Here is a 20,673-nt window from a genome sequence, read left to right on the forward strand (position 1 = left end):
GGAGCAGAGAAAGCCAGCTCATCTGGCAGTGAGCACCAATGGGGGGGTTCAGCTGCTCCCCCCAGCTCCTGGGCAGCCCCAGTGACAGCCTCTGGGCACGCCCCAGGGCATGAGCTGCACCATCCCCTGCACAGGCAGCAGCTGAAGCAATTAGGGTGTAATTAGGGTGACACTTGGTCACCACACAGCAGCCCCAAGCCCTGTCCAGTGTGCCCCGCCAGGACCCTGTGCAGGCAGGGTGGGTAGGTCACTGTGCTGGAAAGAGGCAGTGCTGGGGGGTTATTGTGGGCTGGGTGTCACCGCGTCTGCCACCATGATTGCACGTCCTGGGTCCCATGGTCCCATGGGCACCTCAATGCCAGGGACACTGTAATCCCATGCCCTGGGCTCCATGACACCAGTGGCAGTGTGATCCCACAGCCAAGCACCTATGATCCCATGGGCACCTCGATCCCATGCCCAGGCACCCAACATTCCCAGGAGCATTGTGATCCCATGATCACTGCGATCCCATGCCCCAGGCACCCATCATGCCACGATCGCAGGGGCGTGGAGACCCCACACGGCAGGTAGTGGGATCCCAGGGGCACCATCACCCCATGCTCAAGAGCATGGTGTGCCCCTCGCTTCTGCCCCCTTACTTGGGTGGTTGGGGGTCGTGGCGGGGAGCTGGCATCTCGCTGGGTACAGCCCTTTCCACCCTCTTCAGCTGCAGCTAAATATAGTCCCGACGGCTCCGCTGGCAGCTCTGCCAGCAGTGGGGGGCTCTGCCAGCCGGGGGGCTCGAGGCACCCATCTGGCTGCATGGCTGGGGTGCTGTGAGGCGTGAGACGGCGCGGGGAGCACTGCGCCGTGGGGTGACTGGGGCCACGGGCTCAGGCTGGGCAGGGGATTTTAGGAAAATCCTTTTGCTTAGTGCTGGCGTCACCTCCCGGCTGCCCGGGACCCCCGAGCACAGGGGGCTGTGGCGGGAGCTGGGGCGCATTGGGGGACCCCAGTGTGCTGGCCCCGGGGGACAGTGCCGGGGGTGCCCGCGCCAGCCCCGGTGTGCAGGTGCCCTCCCGTGGCTGGCACGGGAACAGTGGGTGCGCCCGCAGCTGGGCCCCTGCCGGGGGGTGCCCCGGGGGGAGCCGGGGACGGGAGCCCCCCACGCAGGGGGACAGGGGTGCTGCCAATCCGCGCATGGCCCCCCCACAGACACAGCCCCAGTCTGGGAAAAAATATAATTAGTTTTTAATGAGCAATTCCAGCCGCCAAGGGGCCGAAAACCCCACGGGACCCCTGGGTGGGCCAGGCCACCCTGTGGCACCCACTGGGGCTGAGCCAGCCCCCTGCAGCACAGCCTCGCCACTGTGGGGCTGAGTCTGGGACCCCCAGCACCCAGCCGTTGTGGGCCTGAGCCCCAGACAGCACAGTCTCATCAGTGTGGGGCTGAGCCTCCCAGCACCCAGCCAGCACAGGGCTGAGCCCCACGGCACCCCGTGGCATGGGACCAAGCCTGGAGAACACCCAGCAAATGCGGGTGTGAGCTGTGGGGTACCCCCCACAGCACCCAGTTGCCTCCCCGCACCCGTCTCACAGGGAGGGTGCCCCATAGCACCCAGCTCCATGCTGCATCCCTCCTAGGGGGAGCGTGCCCATGGTGCATGGGGGTCCAGGAGCCCCCACAGTGCAGAGCACCCCATCAGCACATGGCTGTGTCCTCCTCCTCTTCTTCCTCCTCCTCCTCTTCTTCCTCCTCTTCCTCGTTATTCTCGTCCTCATCCTTGCCGCTGGGCAGCTGTCCCGGGGGAGCAGGTGGGAAGGGGGGGCCACACTCCAGGTTGACGTAGGTGACAGCCAGGTTGACATAGTGCTCACCCTCCAGCGTGGCCAGGACATGCTCCAGCTCACCCACCAGCCCCGTGAAGGACGGCCTCTCCTCAGGTGCTGGTGCCCAGCAGCTCAGCATCACCCCATACCTGCCCCGACATGCCCATCAGCACTGGTGGCCCCCTGGGGACACCCCACACCACCCCCCTGCCCACCCCCCAGCCCCACTCACAGGGTGTCGGGGCAGTGGCAGGGCTGTGGCAGGCGTCTCCCCCGCAGCAGGTAGCGGGCCATGTCGTAGGGGTCCACACCGGGGTACGGCGATGCCCCCCGCGTCAGCAGCTCCCACATGAGCACCCCAAAGGACCACTGCCAAGCAGAGGGCTGCCATGGCGGGGCCAGGTGGGATGGGGACAGGGGATAGGGGACAGGGACAGGGGCTGTGCCTACCACATCTGACTTGGTGGTGAATTTTTGGGTCTGGAGGCTCTCCAGCGCCATCCACTTGACGGGCAGCTTGGCGTGGCGGTGCTGCCGGACGCTGTAGTACTCCTTGCCAAACACATCCCGTGCCAGCCCGAAATCAGCCACCTTCACCGTCAGTGTCTCATCCAGCCTATGGGACACTGGTTTTGGGGGGCACGACTGGGCAGCATCCCCCATGCCCACCCCCAGGGTGACCTCATGGGGGGGTCTGGCAGGCACAGCCACACTCACATGCAGTTCCTGGCTGCGAGGTCCCGATGCACAAACTTCTTCTGGGCCAGGTACTCCATGCCCAGGGCCACCTGTAGCCCAAAGCCAATGAGGTCCTTCAGTGTGGGGCTCTGCAGGGTGGAAGCAGTGTGAGCCAAGCTTGGGGGTCTTCCCCCCAACCCCTGCTCAGGGTACCCCCCTACCTGCTCCTGGGTGCGGATGAAGTGGCGCAGGTCCCCGTGGCGCATGTAGGGCAGGACGACGAGCGGCAGCCCGTGGCGGGGCAGGCACACCCCCAGCAGCGAGAGCACCTGAGGGTGGTGGAAGCTCTTCATAAGGATGCCCTCACGCAGGAACTCCTCCACCTCCTCCACGTCCGTGATGCCTGCCGAGAGCTGAGCTGTGGAGGGCCCCGCCACCACGCCATGCCGCGGGGCTGCGCCATGTGAGCGAGCACTACTCACGGTGCAGGGACTTGATGGCGCAGTGGAGGTCCCCCAGCAGTGGGTCCATGTAGGTGCCATGGTAGACGCTGCCAAAGTGCCCTTTGGGGACAGGTGGCGTAACGTGAAGCTGGCGCCACACACAGTGAGTGGGTGATGCCACGGCCAAATCAGGGTGCAGTATCACCTTTGCCGATGACCCGGTGGCGGTGGGTGATGAGCCGCTCCTCAGGGATGAGGATGTCCTTCACCTCCTCCAGCAGCTCCGGTTGCAGGTCCTCCAGGCAGCAGGATGTGGCCCTGAGCAGGGGCATGGGGGAACCACCGCCTGCCATGCCAGCACCGGCACCAGCACTGGCGAATCGTGCCCGTGGCCCTGCTGGGCCAGGACTGGCTGCCGTGGGCAGCACTGCTGGGACAGGCAGAGGCAGGGTGAGGGCTGGGCAGGCACCCAGCACCCCACCACCCGCTGGTGACACACACTTACCCAGTACCTCCCTGTAGTCGACGCCAGGGCGCAGGGTGGTGGCGGAGGGGTTGCCATGGCTGGGCTGTACCAGCAGCTCCAGGTTCTCGGTCCCTGTGGGCAGCAGCGGGGTGGGTGGGTGGGGGCATGGTGGGGGCTGGGGGGTGGCAGGGTGCCTGGTGAGCACAGCACTCACCTCCCCTCTTCCTCCAGCGCCAGCGGAGCAGCACAGCAGCCAGGATGCAGCAGAGCAGGAAGGTGACACCAGTGCCCAGGGCCAGGCTGGCGGCAAGGTCCAGCGAGGTGTGGGGGGGGCAGCACCCAGCCCACCTCCTTGCAGGCGCTGTTCACGCAGATCTGGGGGAGCAGGGGCTCAGTAGGGGTGGGGTGGGGACACCAGGGGGGGTTGCCCACCCAGGGGGTGCCTACCTCCACAGGAGCTCCTGCCGGGGGCAGGTGCAGCTCACGGGGCAGTCGGCACGTCACCTTGTTCTTCAGCACGTTGGGGTGGCAGTCCCGGCCACCCACCGTCATGGTGATGTTCATGCAGGAGACCACGGCATCCATCCCCCATTGCTGCCCAGACACAGCGCCTTGAGCCTGGAGGTCCCAGCAGCGGGACCCCCGCCCCGGCTCACCCTGCCGCCCCACGTACATCCACCTCGATCTCGTCATCGCCAGGCTTGAGGCGGAGGCGCCCGCCCTCCTGCTTCCAGGGGAAGGGCTCGGGCCGGGGGTAGTAGCGGAGGCGGAAGAGCCGGCGGCCGGTGGCGCTGTCCAGCAGCACGCTCAGGTTCCCCGATGCCACCATCGCCACCTTGCTCTCGAAGGGGAAAGCCGGGCTGCGGCACAGCAGCCGCTCCGGTGCCCGCGAGCCCTCGCACTCCTGCGGGCAGGGGGATGCTGGGCACCGGCGCAGCACGGTGCCTGGCGGGCTGGGGTAGGCGGGGCAGGGCGGGGGGGTGATGGCCTTCTGCCCTGGTGCTTACTGTGGCTTTGGTCCTCACGCCACTGGCTTCGAAGCGGATCTTGGCACGATACACTGAGTCCAGGTGGGTGCCAACGATGGTGAGTATTGAGCCCCTACAGCAAGCAGGGATCAGGGCCCTGGGGTGCACGTGGTCCCAAGGGTGCACATGGTCCCCAGGGTGCATGTGGTCCCCAGGGTGCCCAAGGTCCCCAGAACTTCATCCAGCCTAGTCAGGGTGTTGGGAAGGCTGGGGCTGACCCCCAGCCAGGGCAAAGGGAGCCAACGCACTCACTCATAGCTGCAGCTGGGGATGACGGCTGAAACGAAGGGGTCGGGGCGGTACTGGAAGGGCAAGGGGGCTGGGAACTCCTCACCGTCGATCCACAGGGACACCCAGGCTGCACCCAGGCCAACGGCAGCAGGAGCCGTGCACTGAATCGCCCCCTCGCCCTGCCTGGGAACAAAGCGGCTGTGGCTGGAGAGGACAGTGGGACTGGGGGGGGGATCTCCCAGCCTGTCCCCATGCCAGGGACCCCACTGTGCCTGGTGGGGGCAGGGCAGGGGTATACCTGGGCTGCTCAATCAGGGGGCACTCGGAGCCATTGACCATCACCTGCCAGCTGCTCCCTGCTGAGAGGTGGGTGCCACGGAGCCAGAGGTGGGTGCCACCCCCCCTGGGGCCGAACGAGGGGTGCAGGTCACTGACATGGGGCTCCTGGGCAGAGATGGGATCTGTGGGGTGAGTGGGTAAGCAAACCCCTCCCCCAAACCCTGCCAGAGGGCAGCTGCCTCACATCGGGGTGACCACCAGCGCACAACCATACCACGAAGACAAAGCCGCTGAGGGTGGCGGAGCCCTGGACATGGAAGCTGGAGGGTCCGGCGGGTTCCTCCACGGTGAGCACCACATCAGCTGGGCCCCCCACTGCCATCTGGCCCCCTGGCTCCAGCACACACACCAGCACATTCACGAAGTCCTTGCGGCGGGAGGTGGGCGGGGGTCTGCGGGGCAGTGATGGGGGTCAGCCATGGGCGGCTGGGGAGAGCCCCAGATCCCTCTCTGCTGCTGTCCCCAGCCCCCACCCCCACTGCGCACCTGTGGTTCCTGCTCTCCGGCAGCACGGTGCAGCCTCGCCGTCCCACAGCCACCCGGTAGCTGCCGGGGGGGCCGTAGTGGGGATTGGGGTTCGAGTGGGAGTGGAAGCTCATGCCACAGAGTGTCACCTGCGTCCGGCCCTGCAGCGGGGCGCTCCGGGGGTGGAACTGTGGGAGAAGCATCCATGTCGCCCCAAGCCCCAAGCACCTGGGGACGGTTGCAGATCTGGAAAGCCCCTTCCCCAGAAGGCATGACACCCATCCCAGGGAGAGCATCTCTGGACAGAGCAAAGGTCTCACCACATGCCACCCCATCTGCCACCTCCCTCCTCATCCAAGCACCCAGGAGATGTGGGGGGAGCAGGAGGGACAGCGGCGCAGACCTACGTCAGTGAGGACGGGTGGGCAGCTGTCCTGGACCCAGGGGCCAGCACACTCGTGGCGGCGTGTGCACCCATCCCTGCACCAGCCGCAGCCCATGAAGCCCTCGGCATGCAGGCAGCGCTGGCACGTGGAGAAGTGGCGGCAGCCAGGGCCAGTGACGTTCAGGCGCCACACCTGGGGATGGAGAGTGGAGTGAGCGAGATGTGTGGGGCTCAGCACCTGCCCTGCCCCCCCCCGGGCCCCCCACTCACCTTGGTGCTGGCAGCAAAGAACAGCGAGTGGCTCTGCAGCCCCATGGCACCCCACACCGGCCCCGGCTCCCCCAGGGAGAAGTTGGCCAAGGTGAGGAGGTACGAGCTAGAGCGCTGGAGCACCATCTGCAGCGGGACAGAGTAGGGGGCTAAGTGCACCCCGCACCTTGTTGGGAGCCCCCACCCCTCCCGGCCCCCCATCCCACCTGGAAGATGCGTCCCTCCACCGTGCCCAGGTGGGCCACGGTGACATCCCCCAGGGCAGTGACGAAGATGGAGGTGAGGAGGACACTGGCCAGCTGCCCGTTGAACAGGTCCACCTTATGGGAGGTGGCAGGGACGAGGGTGGGCTGGTCCCAGCAACTGGTGTCGGTCACTGGCGCCGAGAGGTTCACCTGCATCCGAGAGCGGGGTGGGTGACTTGAAGCCAGCCCCGGCACCCTGACCCCCCCATACCCTTGCAGGTGAGCACCAGCTCCCACCACAAGATATTTTGAAGAACACCTGATTGCCCAAGCTCCCCACCAGGCTGCGAAAATTCTGCAGGAAAAGCCACATCCAGGGCCCCTCCCGCAGCCCCCGCGCAGCGTCAGATCCTGCCCTCCCCTCCCGCCCCATCTGGATGTGGTTATGGCGCTGGCACCGCAGGACCAACACCCCAAAGCCGGCCCTCCCCAGCCCCTGGAGCCTGGCGGGGGCATGGGTTTGAAGTGGGATACCAGGAGCCAGGGGGTCCCCACTGGGCCCCCCCCGATGCGTGGGCCGGGGTCCCCTCCAGGCTCGCCCTGCCCGGGTGTGGCAGCAGCAGGGGCTGTCTACTCCACGTGCCGGATGAGGAGGGGGCTTGGCCACACCTCGCCCCCGGCCTGGCTGAGAACACCAGAACTCACGTCATGGGTGCTCGCTGGGACCCTGCAGAGGGGGCCTCACCAGGTTGCCCACCTGCCCCTGTCCTGGCCATGCCAGGGCTTGTACCTGGGACACAGTGTTCCCACCCTGAGGCCACAGCAGACGAGAAATCCTGGTGACTAATTGCGCTTCCGCCTGCGGTTTATTTGCCCAGAGAAGGCGGGGGCCCTGGCGGGGGGGGGGGGATGGGGGGGCAAGGCGGGAGCGGCCGGGCACCCCACACAGCCTGGCCCGGGGAGCACCAAGACCCCACAGCCTCCCCGTCTCTTGCACACATAAACAAGCTGGAGAGGATGGCCATCAGCAACCCAGCGCTGGGGACAGTCACCATGGGCTGGAGCCAGCGCTCCCCCAGGAAGCCATTCTGGGCGAGGCTTGGCCTGGTGCACGGCAAGCAGCAGTGCCATGTGCTGGGACATGTGTCTGCAGCACCCAGCTCGGTGAGCACGGGGTGCCTGGGGGGGAGTGCAGCCGGCTGCCCACCGGCCCCTGCCTCCCTGCACGGCCGGGGCTGGCGAAGCGCGGCGGCCCCTGCGATAGGCAGTGGGCAGCTGGTGGGGCTACCCCCCCACCTGGGCAGTGCCGCTCTCCCCCTGACCAACCCACTCCCTCCGAGTCCACCCCACTTTACCAGTGCTTCCCAGCATCCCAGCTCCACCTCCCCGCCTCCCAGCTGACCACCAAGCCCCTGGGATGGGCACAGCACCCGGGAGCGCAGGGCAGAGGACTCACATTGTGTGGGCAGTACTCCACTGGCTGGAAGAAGCTGAGCCCCCGCAGCAGTGGCTGGTGCCCGGTGCCGCAGCACTTCTCCATGCCCTCCTCCATGGCCTGGTTGAGGAGGCGGAGGGGGAAGGCGCAGACGGCCGAGTTGTGCTGTGGCACCCGGCTCTCTGGATGGCTCTCGGCGAAGGCACCGAAGAGCACCGTGTCGGTGTTGTTGATGCCGAGGTCCCGGGCCAGGCGGGCACCGGGGCGGGCAGTGTGGGCTGCCTGCAGCACATTGTAGGTGACGTCCCGCGTGGCACCCTCCTCGCCACTGCGCCGCCGCCGCCGCTTGGACTCAAAGCGGCAGTCAAGGACAAGTTCACGGTAGCGGTGAAGGTCATGCTCATGGGTGCTGAGCCGTGCCAGGCGCGTGTGGTACGTCGCTGAGCCCGGCCGCTCCGGCTGCACCATCAGGAAGTAGACGTGGTCCCTGTCGGCGAAGGAGTACACGTAGTGGATGGTGTAGTCGTCCTGGTATTGCGGCAGCACCGTCAGCCACTGGAAGTCATTCGAAAAGCCGTCCAAGGTGCCCTTCAGCCTGCGGATGGACACTGACTGTGGGCTGTACTGTGCCGCCATGCTGCTGTTGATGGTGGAACCGAGGTAGAAGAAAGAGGCGTAGGAGGTGGCCACCACAGTGGCACTGGTACCCAGGGGACTGGCCACACAGTCAGGGCAGGACGCAGGGCTGTTACCCGTGGCCGAGTACAGGCAGTGCGTGGCCGTGATGGCCACCTTGCCGTCCCGCACCTCCAGCTGGTGCTGGTAGCACAGCCCGTGCTGTGCTGTGCCGCAGCTGTACAGCCACGGCTCCAGCGGGTCCAGCAGCAGCAGGATGTTGTCCATGTCCTTGGGGCTGTCTGTGGTGTCTGGGCACAGGTGGCAGATCTCACACTCGGTGCTGCCCACTGGGCCAGTGACGAGGACAGAGAGCAGCTGCAGCTCGGGGCTGGCCAGCAGGATGCGGTTACGGATGGCCATGAAGATGGCGACTGGACCAGTGGAGTCGGCGAAGACAGCAACGTTCTGCACGGGGCTGCCAGCATCAAGGCTGGGCAGCACGTAGGGGACGGAGAAGTTCCTGGTGGAGCTGTAAGGGATGCGGGGGCACTGCCAGACGCCAGTGCCCAGCGGGGCCAGGGTGAGCACCAGCAAGAGGCACATGCGGCACAACAGCCCCATGCTGTGCGGTGCCGCTGGCATGGGGTTATCAATGGTCTCGGCACTGAGCAGGGTTGGGACATAGGGAGGACAGGTCACCATCGCATCTGCCAAAATAGAGGAGAAAGGGCTTTACCCGCTGTGGATGGGTGAGGAACCTGGGGCACTGCCACAGCTGTGTGTGGGGCAGGGAGTGCTGGGGTCCCCTGGGGGTCCCCTGGGGCCAGACAATACTGGGTGCTGCCGTAGGAGGATTGTTCGCACCAAATCTCTTCCCAAATATGGCAAGCGGGGGGTGAAGCCAAGTGCCTGTGGCCGGGGGAAAACATCCTGCCTGTTGCCACCTCCCAGCCCCTTGCCTGTCCCCCAGAAGCATCCCTGCCCTGTAACCCCTCCCCCTCCCGGGGACTGGAATGGGGACCCTGCCAGTCCCCCGGGGACAAGGACCCCAAGGGCCTCCTGGGGCTGGCCCGGGGATGGGTACGGCTGCCAGCCCCCCCGGGACAGCCGTGGAGCCAGGGGATCCCCGCGGGGCTGAGACAAGTCCCCTGCCAGCCCGCAGGGACAGGAACCCCAACGCACCCCGGGGCCGGGCCCCGCCGCCCCAGCTCACTGGTGCCGGCAGCGGTCCCCAGGCGGGGTCTCCGTCGGGTCCGGCTGTCCCATCCGCCCCTTCCCGGGGCCGTCCGGTCCGCTCCGGTGCCGAGCCGTGCCAGGCGGCTGGGCGCTCACCTGGGCGCTGTCGTGCCGTTCCGTGCCGCGCCGTGCCGTGCAGTGCAGTGCCGTTCCGTGCCGAGCCCGGGCGGGCCGGGGCGGAACGGGGCGGGGCCGTGCCGGGGCGGAGCGGGGCCGTGCCGGGGCAGGCGAGGCGGGCCGGGGCGGGCCCTGCCCCCGGGCTCCCCGAGGGCCAAGCACCGGCACACGCAGCCCGCGGGTGCTCAGGGGCGTCGCTGGGCATCCCGGGGGCACAAGCGCGGGTGGGCACGGTGCTCCGGGGGGACACGGGTGAGAGCCGGGGCCGCCGACCAGGGCGGGGGCGCAGCGCTGGCACGGTGACCCGGCTGCCCCCGCAGCCCAGAGCCGCCCGGGCGCCCGCCGGGGGGTCCCTGCGGCTGGGAGGCAGCTGTTCCCACCGGGGGCGCGCCTGGGGTCGGGGCACCCCGGCACCCCTTGGTCCCGCCGCCGCCACACGGAATCGCGGCTTCCCCAAGGCTGCCCGCGCCGGCCCCGCGCTTGCGGGTCGCTCCCAAGGCGGCGTTCGGGGGGTCCCACCGGGGGAGCCGGGGCGGTTAGTTCTGTTGCGCCCGTTCTCTGTCTCATGTCCCCTTCCCCCCTCCGCCGGCCAGGGCTGCCCGCGGCAGGAGCGCGGTGCTGGTGGGATTTGCTGCCGGTTGCGGGGATGCAGGAATCCGCTCCGCGTCCCGCCGCACCGCGCGGATTCTCTCCCCGAGCGCCCGGTCGCCCCGCGACGGGGCCCAGCCTCGCACACGGGCTCTCCCCGCACGGCTGCGGCCCCAGGAGGGGCCGGACACAGCGCGGAGGGACCGGACACAGCGCGGAGGGACTCCTGGGCAGCCTCGCCCCCGCCCCCCCCCCCCCCCCCCCCCCCCCCCCCCCCCCCCCCCCCCCCCCCCCCCCGCCCCGTTCCGGCCGCCTTGTGCAAGGCCGGCGGTTGCGCGGCCCCCGCCTTGCCCAACCGCGGCTGGATTGCGCCATCCCCAAACCGGGACCCCACCGCCCCCCAGCTCAGCCGTGCCCCCCCCCCCCCCCCCCGCCAAGCGGGCATACAGGAACGTGACAAGACTTGACTCAGGGTCCAGATAATGTTTATGAGTAAAGACAAGCGATTACACTCTGGCAGGAGCATAATTCCAGGAGCAGAGTCCCTGCGCTAGCCCTGCCGGGTCCCTCCCGGCTCACTCGGTGCCACCCCAGTGGCTCTGCCCCTCTGGACACACGTCCCAGCTCTTGGCAGTGCCCAAACGCGGGGCTGGGCCATGCCCGGTGTGCCACAGCACTCCCAGTTGCTCAGCCCCACACCCGTGCCTGGGGATGGCTGGAGAGGAGGTGGCCCCTGTGCAGCAAACTCAGCATTGCTGGCTCAAGGGGCTGAGTTTGGGGGGCAGGTGCCCCCATGCCAAGGAGAAAAACCCTCCTTGGGCTGGGGAGGGGCACCAGGGCCCTTTGCCAGGGGGTTTGCCAGAGAGTTGCGCTTCAGCTGCCCCTTCAGGGTCTGCTGCCCGGGAGCCAGCACCACAAGCCCCCCGGTACCCCAACCCTCTCTGGGACTGCTCTGTGTCCCCATGGGGAGGTGGGCAGGACCCTGCTGTCCCAGCTGGGGCAGGCTGACCCACCACTTGGCCTGCCAGCAGCCCCAGCGACATCCTTCTCATGACCACGGTGGGAAGGGTCCAGGCTCACACAGATGCCAAGGGGACAAACCTGCCAGGGCAGAGCTCCAGGGACTGCCAGGGGCTGCCTGGCACTTGGGGGGGCCAGCTCTCCCACGGCAGGGAGAGGAGCAGTGCATACCCCAGGCCAGCCCTGTCCCCCGTTTGGGTGGTATCACCCACCATCTGCAGGCACAGCAGCATAGGGGTCCCCTGAGTGCTGCCATGTCTCCCCTGGGGACACCCACCCCAGCACAGCCACAGGATGGCAGAGGAAGGATGGAGACAGGCACAGGCAGCAGGACCCAGGGGCTAAGCTCCCCTTCAGCAACTTGGGGTACGGGTAGCCCTGCTCCAGAACCCCCACAACGCGGGATGGAGTCAGGGGCTGCAGAGGAAGGACAGTCTCCCTCAGCTGGGAGCACTGCCTGCAGATGAAAGTCCTGCTCATCCCTTCCCCTTGCTGTTGTGCACTCCATCACTAACACCCAGGTTGGACAGTCCCATGGATGGGCTTCCCCATGCTCTAGGGTCCCACCATGCCCTTTCCTCTGGATGCAGGCCCGGGTTTCCCCGGGGGATGGGCTCCCCGGCACAATGGGGGCTCTTCCGGCTGGCACCACACCCTGGGTGATGCCTGTCAGTATGTCTGGGGCGTGAGGATGAAGAGTCGGTCTTCCTCCTTGCGGATCCACTTCATGAGCTTGTTAACAGCACTGATGGCACCAGCCTTGGTCCCCAGGGGACTGTAGCATATGTAAAGCTCAAAGGCGCTGGTTACCTGGATGAAGAAACAGGGTACACGCTGGGAACACACCCGTGTCCCACTTGGGGCTGGCATCGCACCCTCGCCCATGTGCTACCACAAATGGGCACAGGGGCTCCAGTGCAGTGAGGTGGCAGTGGGGTACCCTAAACAGCTGGTTTGCCCAGCAGTGGGAGGACCAAACTCCGGGGTTTGCTCCCAGAGCATATTTTCTCCGCGGCACTCGGGAGTTTGCAACAGTGCATGGCGCTGCCCTTCGTGCCGGAGCTCACCAGCCCCCGCTGCTATCCCTGCCCATCCTTCCCTGGCACAGGGGTGCATGGGGGCAGGCTCACCCCCAAAAGGACTGTGCACAGGCTGTGGGCCACCCTGGGGACGATGGAGCTGGTGCTGTGTTGTGCCACCACCTCCCTACTCTGACACGCACGACTGAAGATGGGCTCACCCAAACCCTGCAGATGGCCCTTACCCAAGCCAGGAGGTTCTCACGGGGGCCCGTGAAGTAGATGTTCTTCAGGGGGCGTGAAGAGTTGTGAGCCCGGCTGTGGAGATACTGGTAGAGCCCCAAGAGCCTCTCCTTCTCCTCCTCGTGCACGTAGGGTGCCTCAATCTCAGGGCTGCAGGAACACAGCACCCCATTAGCCCCTGGAGAAGGGGATTTATGGAGAAGGCTTGCCCCATGCCCCATGCTGTGGCCTTGGCCCAGTGGTTCCCTGGGGGCCTCACCTGGTGAAGAGCCCAGAGCTCTTGGACTTGTAGATAAAGTGCCGGAGGTCAGGGATGCCCACCTGGGCGACGCTGTAGAAGGGTGTGCGCAGGGCCTCCTGCAGAGCATGGTGCACCCCCCGCCGCCGCAGCCGCTCCTGGAAGCGCCGCTTACAATCAGAGACAGTAAAGAAGTCCTCGCGGTCAGTGGAAACCAGCAGGAGGCACAGGTCCATCTCCTGCTCCAGGTAGGAGATGTGGGCGTGGAAGAAGCCGCTGGAGTTGAACTTGGGGAGGCAAATGGGAGTCCAGGCTTCACCCTCCCGGAAGGAGGAAGAAGAGCTGATGAGGTTGAAGAGCAAATGGAGGTCAATGGGGTGGAGGAACTGATCCTTCTTCCTCACAAGAGACACCAGCTGGTTCCCCGACAAGAGAATGGAGAAGACCAGGCTCTTGGCCTTGGCTTGCTGGAGGCTGGTACTGACAGCATCCCGGACACTGGCAGCCAGGGGCAGGCAGCGCACGGCACCCATGAGGAAGCTGGGGTCATGGGCCATGAGGTCCAGCAGGTTGTCAGTGATGCGCTCAGAGCCAGCCAGGAGCCTGCGCAGGTCGTAGTTCTGCTTCTGCTGGAAGATGTGGTTGAGCTGGGTCCAAGTGAGCAGGCTCAAGATCTGGTAGTAGATGTATAGCAGCTCATGGGCAATCTCCTGCTCTGACTGCCGGGTCCGCGCCACTGCCACCAGCACCAGAGGGCTCCTCCGCACAAAGACCACCTTGTAGCCATCTGCTTGGGAGGGAGTCCCCGGGGAACCAGGGACAGACCTGTAAGCCTGGTTCCCCGGGGCTGCAAGGCGGTGCCCCCGCTGCAGTCTCTCCCCCCCAGCAACCAATCTGCCCCAGGGAGAGCTAATGTGGCCCACAACCAATCTGCTCCTGGGGACAGCTAATGTGGCCCACAGCGGCAGGGGCACAGCTGGGCAGGCCATGACACACCCCATCCCACTCCCCCCCCAGGACGGTACCTGCGTGGATAGACCGGATGGCATTTTTCTCAGCCTCCAGGAAGGACACCAGGGCCATCATGACACCCATGGTGCTGGAGAGGGCCTCCTCAGAGCCGTAGCGGGAGTACACAGGCTTGCCTGCCTCGCTCAGCACAAAGACATGCTTCCGATGCATGCGCCAGGCATCCATGGTCACATCCTCCTCCTCCTTGCCCGACAGCACCGAGTCGCGGCGGGTGGTCTGCGGGGATGGCTCCAGCTTTCCCTCCTTGCTCTGCCTTATCTCCTCTTCCACGTCAAGGGCCATGCCTGTGAGCTGCGTGCTCAGCTCACTGAAGTCCTTGCTGATCTGCTCCATGCTGGTCGGCTCAGCTGGCTCCCCCTGCCTCTCCTCTGGGCTCCGCACTACGGCCGCCCCGTCCTCGGGACTCGTCAAGTCCTCATAGGAGCGGGTGTGTACAAACATGGCTCCCTCCTGTCCTGCCCCTGGGAACAACGGGCTGTGCAGTGTCCATCCTGTCCCACAGCCTGTCCCACATGGTGAGGCAGCGGGTGGACTGCAAAAGGGACAGGGATTTGCACGGGGGGACCCGCTTTCTTCTCCTCACCCCACGGCACCCAGAGGTGTGGGTCCTGCTGGTGGGGAGTTGCCAGTGGGCCCGTCTCTCCCTGCCCATGGGGCTGCAGAGGGCACACCCCACAGAACAAGGAGCTGCTTTCCCCCCCAGCCTCCCCCTGCTTTGCCTACCCCCACAGCAAGCTCTGCTCTGTACCTGGCTCCGTCCCCTGCGCCAGCCCCGGCGTGGGGCTTTCAGACCGTTCCACATGCTGCCCATCTCCTGGTGCCAGGGACCCGTTGGGCACTTCCCAGCCTTTCTTCCTGTGGACATCTGCAGCCATTCCTCGGGGCAACACCTGCATGCAATCCACAGTGTCACCCCTCTGTTCCCTCACCCACAAAGCAGGTCCTAAAACTCTACGCTCCCAAGTGGGGCCATGCTAGCATACTTGGCCCAATCCTGCTGGCTCAGCAGGCAGCACTGAGCTCTGGTGAGACGTCAGGAAAGCCGCTCTAATCCAGCAGGATATCCTCCCTCCTGTGGCCCCCGCTCCTTCCAGCCCTCCAAGCCTGGTACCTTTCATCCAGGCTTGGCCCCAATTTCCCCCAAGCGCTGGGAAAGCTGCTCAGCCTCTCAGCAGCAAGGGGGAAGGGAAACGGCCCTGGATGGGGCTGGGCCCGCACACCTACGATCCCAGAGGCCTCGTGTTTACAAAGGGCGGATTTTATGGCTCTCGTTGGCCTGGATTAGGTGACTGAGACCAGGCTAGTGACACTCCTCCTGAGGCCACGGCTGCTCAGATGGCGTAAGCCCCTTCGAGCAGAGTGCCCTCTCCAGCCCTGCCTGGTGGGTCAGCCCTCCCGGGCAGGGCCCAGCCGTGCCTCCAGCCCCCCCCCCCCCCCCCCCCCCCCGCTTTCCTCCCTGCCTCGGGCGGGGGGGGGGGGGGCAGCCCAACAGGGCACCCACACAGGAGCGAAAACAACAAGAGGAAGGCAGGCTGGCCGGCCTGGGACACCATGCCCCCGAGACCAGCCAGGGGAGGCTCATGGAGCCCCAGCTCCCCACCGTGCTTCGCCACCCTGCCTGTACCCAGGCCCAAGCCCGGCAGGTGACCCAGGGCCGGGCCCCGACCCCCGAGGCCCGTGACAACCCAACCACCCCGGACGGCGCCGGGCTGCGAGGCAGGGCCCCGTCGGCGCCCGGTCCTTCCCCCGCCGGCTACACCGCTCCCCACTGCCGCCCTGCCCCGGAGCCCCCCGCGAGGAGGCGCTCCCCAGGACCCTCTGCGGCCCGGTGCGGGGCCCGACCCGGTGCGGCCCCCCCGCCCGGCGAGTCTCCACTCCCGCAGCATCGACGTGCCCCGGGAAAGCGCCCGGCCCGAGACCCGCCCCCGGCCCGAAGGATGCCGCACCGGGACCGACCTTCGCGGCTCCTCCCGTCGCCGCCGGAGGCCCGTGCGAGCAGCGCGGCGGGCGCAGGGGCGGCGGTGTCCGCCCGGCAGCCCCCGACACGGCCTAGGCGGGGCGGGGGGGTCGACGCCGGCGCCGGGCGGCCGCCTCCCGCCCTGCCCCGGCCCCGGCCCGCCGCGGCACCCTCGGCATCGCAGCAGCCGGCGCGGCGGGAACCGCCCCCACGGCCTGGCCGGGCCGGGCTGGCGGCCCCAAGGTCGGGCGCGCCCCGCGGCCCCACGGGAGCTGTAGGCAGCGCCGCCGCCCCGCCCCGCTCCGCTCTGCCGCCGCCACGGCTCCCGGCAGGCCGCACGTCGCGCGGGGCACGCCGGGAAGCGCAGTCCGCCCGCCGGGCCCAGTCGCGGGGCATGGCGGGAGCGGTAGTGCGGCGGCCGGCGCGGGAAGACTGCGCTTCCCGGCGTGCCGCGCGCGGGGCTCTGGGAGCGGAAGTTCCGGTTCTCGCCGTCGTTGCGCTGGGCCTGGTGCGGCGGGAGCGGCGGCGGCGGAGGTGAGGGGAGGCTCCGTCCCGCCCCGCCGGCCCGGCCGCGGCCCCGCTGGAGGAGCGGCGGCCGTGGGGGGCTGCCCGGCGCGAGGGGGCTGCCCGGCGCGGCGGGAGCGGGCGGGGCTCATGGGCTTTGCCTGGGGAGGGGCGCGCGGAGCGGGGTCCGCCGGGGTGGCGGAGCGGAGGCGGCTCCCGGTGTGCGGGGGCGGGGCGGAGTCCCTCGTACAGCCGAGTGGGACGGGGAGGGGGGAAGGGGGTGTTTCTGGGGTGTCCTCAGGGATAAGGGGGCGTGTGTGTGTCTCCCTTAGTGTCGTGAGAGGGGAACGGGGCGGGGGTCGCTAGAGGGTCTCCCGGGATGGGATGGGGTCTCCCCGTGGGGCTGCCCGGGGTGGAGAGGGGTGTGTGTGCCCTTCCCGAAGCCGCCTGGGAGAGAGAAGCAGGGGGGTTCTCCAGGGGAGCCCAGCGGGGTGGAGGGGATGTGTGTTTCTTTCGGGGTCACACGGGACGGGGGGTTAGTCCGAGGCTGGGGGCTGTGGGGCTCCCGGCCGGCTGCGGGCACAGGCTCCCTGTCGCGGCCCCAGGCCCCAGAGGGACTTGGGCCGTGGGTTTGGGCAGCTCGGTCTGGTCCCGATCCGGGAGTGCCACAGGGCGTCCCGCACGGCTGTGCCGAGGGTTGGGGCCTGCGGTCAGTAGCATTGTCCGTGGTTGTGTTGTTTCTGGGTATCTCTGAGTTGTTCTGACCCCCTGATCAAAATTAGGGCTTCTCTCACATCATGTCATACGGGTTTCCCTGAAAACTGTCTCAGAACAATTGTGTTTTTAAGAGGGGTGGACAAAAAATGGGCTGGATTCATGCTGGGGTGGAGAGAAGGGTGATCGGGGCTGGTGCTGGGAGTGTGTTAGCTGGTAGTGATCCCTGGCAATGGGCTAAACAGGATTTTGGACTGTAAATAAAGGTTTAGGTGGAGGCAGGATGTGGCCCAGCTCATGCTGGAGGCTGGTGAGGGCTGGGTAATGGTCGTGAACTACTGGGAGTAATAACAGTGATCTCTTGTGTTTTGGTTTTTAAAACAATTGGCACCACAAGCATGTGGTGTTGTTGCTGGTGTGTGATACGGATTTTGGAAATGCTGCTGAGGTGGAATCCACTTTCCTATCTCAGCAAGGGTGTTGGTGGTGTGAAAGTTTCTCTCCGCACTCCCCATTTGGGAATGTGCTCGTGAAATCCTTTGGGACGGGCACAGTCAGGATAGTAATGGGGGAGCGTGTGGCTTTAGAAATCGCCTGACTGTTTCTAATATGTATTTTTAAAAGCATCGTGCAGCTGACAAGCACACACATCCCCTTTTATAAGTGAAAACCTCCACCCTGACACCTGGAAGAGCCAAAATGGTTCTCCCTTTGCTTTCAAATTTCAGTGACATGGTTTTGATATTTCTTCTGGACTTCTTCTTCAACTTTAACATTGGAAATAACTGGCTTTCTTGGCTACTTGTGGTTTCTGTAGCTTGGGGAAGCGTTTTCTTTTGTACCTCCTAGTACTTGAATTTCACAGAGGCTTTTTCCTTTCTTCAGCTTTACAAAAACTTAACTGGGTGCAGAAAGTTTTTCTGCAGCAAATTACTTCCTCTGTTCTTTGAGCATAGTCTTGTGTGTAGTTATGTGTTTGATTTCCTCATGCTCTATAAATAGCAAGTTTGGCAGCCTTGGCAACATCTATTTGGAGACGAGCTGTTAATATCAGAGTATTTTTTCTGAAAATAGCATCTCTTTGAAACTTCACGTTGTTTAATCTGTCACTAATTTCTCCTCTCTCCCCCAAGATGTGGAAACCAAGGTGCAAAGTTAGGTGTAAGTTGGTGAGGAGATGCTCAAGGGCTGTGCTGGCATTCCTCACTGTGCCCCTTGCCAGAAATCTTTAATTAGTTCTTAAGAAGGCCAGCTTCTTAGTCTGGCTCAGTTGCACGATTCTGATGTACAATGCCATTATTTTACCATAGCATGCTGTAAATTGAAAGAAGAGAACCAAAAGCATTTGCTGTCAGGCTCAGCACATGCAGTTTGGAACATGGAATCGGGAATGCCCCCTGAGCTGGGTGTGCTGGGGAGGACAGGGGCACTGTCCTGAGGAAGTCCTTGGGTGTAATTGCCAGGGAGCATCTGGAGCTCCATCAGTCTTTCCTGGGAGGGCTGCGGGACCACTGGTCATTGGAGGAACCAAGACCATGGAAAAGCTTCCCCTCCTCTGAGAGGTACCTTCTGTATCTTCACTGGAGCCAGGGCTTTGCCACCAGGAAATAGAGCTTGTTGGGACAGGAGGACGGAAATATAATGCGTGCTTTCAGAATGCATATCTGCGCTCCTGAATATTCAGTATAATTGTAAGAGCTAATTATTGTCTTAAAAAACCCTAAATCCAGGCTCAGTGAGTAACTGGACCACGTTGTGCATTCTGCGGCTGTGTTACTGTGTCACTCTGAAATGCCCTTTGTTGCCGTCTCCTTCACACGCATGGTTGTGACTGAACTATGGCAAAACTAACTGACGCACAATTCCTAGCACTTGCGGGTGACTTTTTGCTGTGCTTTGCTGTTGGCCTGGCCCCAGCCCCAGGCTCTGTTGGTGCAACTTTGGCAAACAGCCTTACTCAGACCTGTCTCCCAGCATCTGTCTGCAAGCAGGGAGGTGGGAGCCGAGCGAGCTGGCAATTCCTGCCCGCGGCAGAAGGGTGAATCCTGATGGCGTCTCATCACAGCATGCATCTTTTGGAGCAGCTGTAGCAGAGCGTACCTTCAGGAGGTTTTGGCATTGGTGGAAGCCAGCCTAAGAAGTTTCTGTCCCTGTCCTGCAGTTTGCTGTCACTTTGTTTTGTGGAGCTGTGTAGTAAACCATATTGCTGAAATGACCTGGGTTAAATATAACTCTTTTTGGAGGGTCATCTGTGGTGTAGGCCCAGAAAAGCACAAGCTGGCACTACTAACATGTTGCACGTTGCCAAAGGCATTGTGGAGGGAGCAAACCGTATCAGGCTGGACAGGGGACTTTTGGACAGTTGCTGCCTGTGTTATTGAACCATGACCTCATACTCGTGAATGTTGCTGCATGGCTCCACTGATCCATGCCAGGCCTGATATCAATCCAATGGTATTTTTTGATCTGTCTGATAATTTGAATATTATGTCCAAACAGTTCCCAGCTGGCAAGGGGTTTTTATTTTTTTAAAAAGCAGCGGTAAGCTTGTTGACTTAATGAGAACTGGAGTGCGGGAGGAAATCCAAAAGGGAAGAATGAAAAACACCAGGTCTGCAGATGTCTGCAGGCTGCAAAAGATCATAGATAAAAGGACTAGCTGATGACAGCCAGCTGTAATGGTGACTGCCATAACCATCTCTGTTCACCTGTCTTCTCTGTGGAAGGTGCAGTATCAGCTCTCTTAGATTCTCCTTCAAGAAAGAAAATATGATAGAGCTTATGGAGGAAATCCTTGGGACCAGGCACATGCTTGTTGCATTGAGAGCCATGTAAAGTGTGAGCAGACAACTGCTCTCGGGCTCGAGTGGCCAACTGAACCTGTTTCTTTAGAAATGGCGTTATAGCGGATGGATTAGTGGTGGTTGTACAGGTGGCCTTCATCAGCCTCCGCGCCCTTGCATACTGCAACCTGCCGGGCCCTGCTGTCCCCAGCTCCCATGTGAGTGTTCGCTGGCTGCTGATGGGCCCTGGCAGGAGCAGGTACTCCCTCCTGATGAGACAGCTCCCTTTAGCTCCTTGGCGCAGGCAGCTGCCAGCAGCGTCATCTGGAATCCTGTGAGGTCTGTCATGACCTGCTCTGTTGACCTGCTACCCGTATGGCAGCACTGTTGGAAGTGGGAAGAAACAGGATCTTGTGTGCTTTTCTTCAACCTTAGCTGCTCTAGGCAGGCCTGGTGATGGCTGTCTGTACCGTCTTCTGTGCCACTGACCACTGCAGTTAGTTTAATCCTGCTTTTGAGCTGCTTTGTAGCAGCATGTGAGCCCCAGGTCTCCTAACCTTGGTCTGGTGCATGGCAGCCCTCCTAAACTGCTGCAACTGCATTAGCCACAGCAGGTTTGAGGCCATCAGGTTGCTAGCTACCTCATTTTGTTCTGTGCTCTGCTGCAACCTTTTTCTGGGGGGGAAAGACTCCCATTTTGTGTACTGGCTTTGTCAATCTCCAGGAAGTCCTCACCTTCTCTGCTGGTGGGAGGAAGTGGATGAAATTTTACATCTCTGTTGAGGGAAGTGTTATTTGCAGCGCTCAGCTTGATGAGGGCAGTATTGGAGAACAGTGCCTGTAATGATTTATTGGCAAAGCCTGCTC

At 64.2% G+C, this 20,673-nt stretch overlaps 3 protein-coding genes across 5 annotated transcripts in view; 1 reads left to right on the plus strand and 2 right to left on the minus strand.

The window, feature by feature from the left end:
- Positions 1-1,235: 1,235 nt before the first annotated feature.
- MST1R (macrophage stimulating 1 receptor) lies at positions 1,236-9,800 on the minus strand. Its single transcript, XM_055806785.1, is given in 22 exon segments — positions 1,236-1,961; positions 2,045-2,181; positions 2,263-2,428; positions 2,530-2,639; positions 2,712-2,893; positions 2,973-3,053; positions 3,139-3,360; positions 3,439-3,531; positions 3,614-3,722; positions 3,724-3,774; positions 3,847-3,993; positions 4,073-4,303; positions 4,407-4,500; positions 4,680-4,841; positions 4,957-5,102; positions 5,212-5,389; positions 5,484-5,650; positions 5,870-6,040; positions 6,118-6,243; positions 6,324-6,512; positions 7,759-9,062; positions 9,688-9,800. Coding segments are annotated over 21 exon segments (4,338 nt in total). The 5' UTR covers positions 9,058-9,062; positions 9,688-9,800; the 3' UTR covers positions 1,236-1,684.
- A 964-nt stretch (positions 9,801-10,764) lies between these two features.
- Positions 10,765-16,118, minus strand: MON1A (MON1 homolog A, secretory trafficking associated). 2 transcript variants are annotated; one of them, XM_055806334.1, is made up of 6 exons: positions 15,805-16,118; positions 14,597-14,738; positions 13,842-14,309; positions 12,838-13,603; positions 12,581-12,728; positions 10,765-12,126 (listed from the first exon to the last, which is right to left on the minus strand). In XM_055806334.1, the coding sequence occupies exons 2-6, from the start codon at positions 14,721-14,723 to the stop codon at positions 11,986-11,988; spliced, it is 1,650 nt and encodes a 549-aa protein (XP_055662309.1). In that variant the 5' UTR covers positions 14,724-14,738; positions 15,805-16,118; the 3' UTR covers positions 10,765-11,985. The 2 variants fall into 2 exon arrangements, with proteins under 2 accessions (XP_055662309.1, XP_013158057.1); XM_013302603.3 differs by lacking the exon at positions 15,805-16,118 and having other exon boundaries at positions 13,842-14,380.
- A 117-nt stretch (positions 16,119-16,235) lies between these two features.
- The window catches only part of RBM6 (RNA binding motif protein 6), a 58,853-nt gene continuing 54,415 nt past the window's right edge, over positions 16,236-20,673 (plus strand). For both annotated transcript variants that reach the window (XM_055804288.1, XM_055804289.1), the window contains exon 1: positions 16,236-16,339. The gene's annotated coding sequence lies outside the window, so the exon portion shown is untranslated. The remainder of the gene's footprint in view (positions 16,340-20,673) is intronic.

Source organism: Falco peregrinus, chromosome 5, assembly GCF_023634155.1.
Source record: "Falco peregrinus isolate bFalPer1 chromosome 5, bFalPer1.pri, whole genome shotgun sequence".
NCBI lineage: Eukaryota > Metazoa > Chordata > Aves > Falconiformes > Falconidae > Falco > Falco peregrinus.

What these genes read in the sequence shown, in the direction of transcription:
- MON1A (XM_055806334.1), bottom strand. Translation starts at nt 14,723, where the DNA reads ATGGCTGCAGATGTCCACAGGAAGAAAGGCTGGGAAGTGCCCAACGGG. An exon ending in CATCCGGTCTATCCACGCAG is followed by an intron (nt 13,604 to 13,841) that starts GTACCGTCCTGG and finishes CCTCCCAAGCAG; the next exon opens with ATGGCTACAAGGTGGTCTTT. An exon ending in GTGAGAACCTCCTGGCTTGG is followed by an intron (nt 12,127 to 12,580) that starts GTAAGGGCCATC and finishes TTCTTCATCCAG; the next exon opens with GTAACCAGCGCCTTTGAGCT.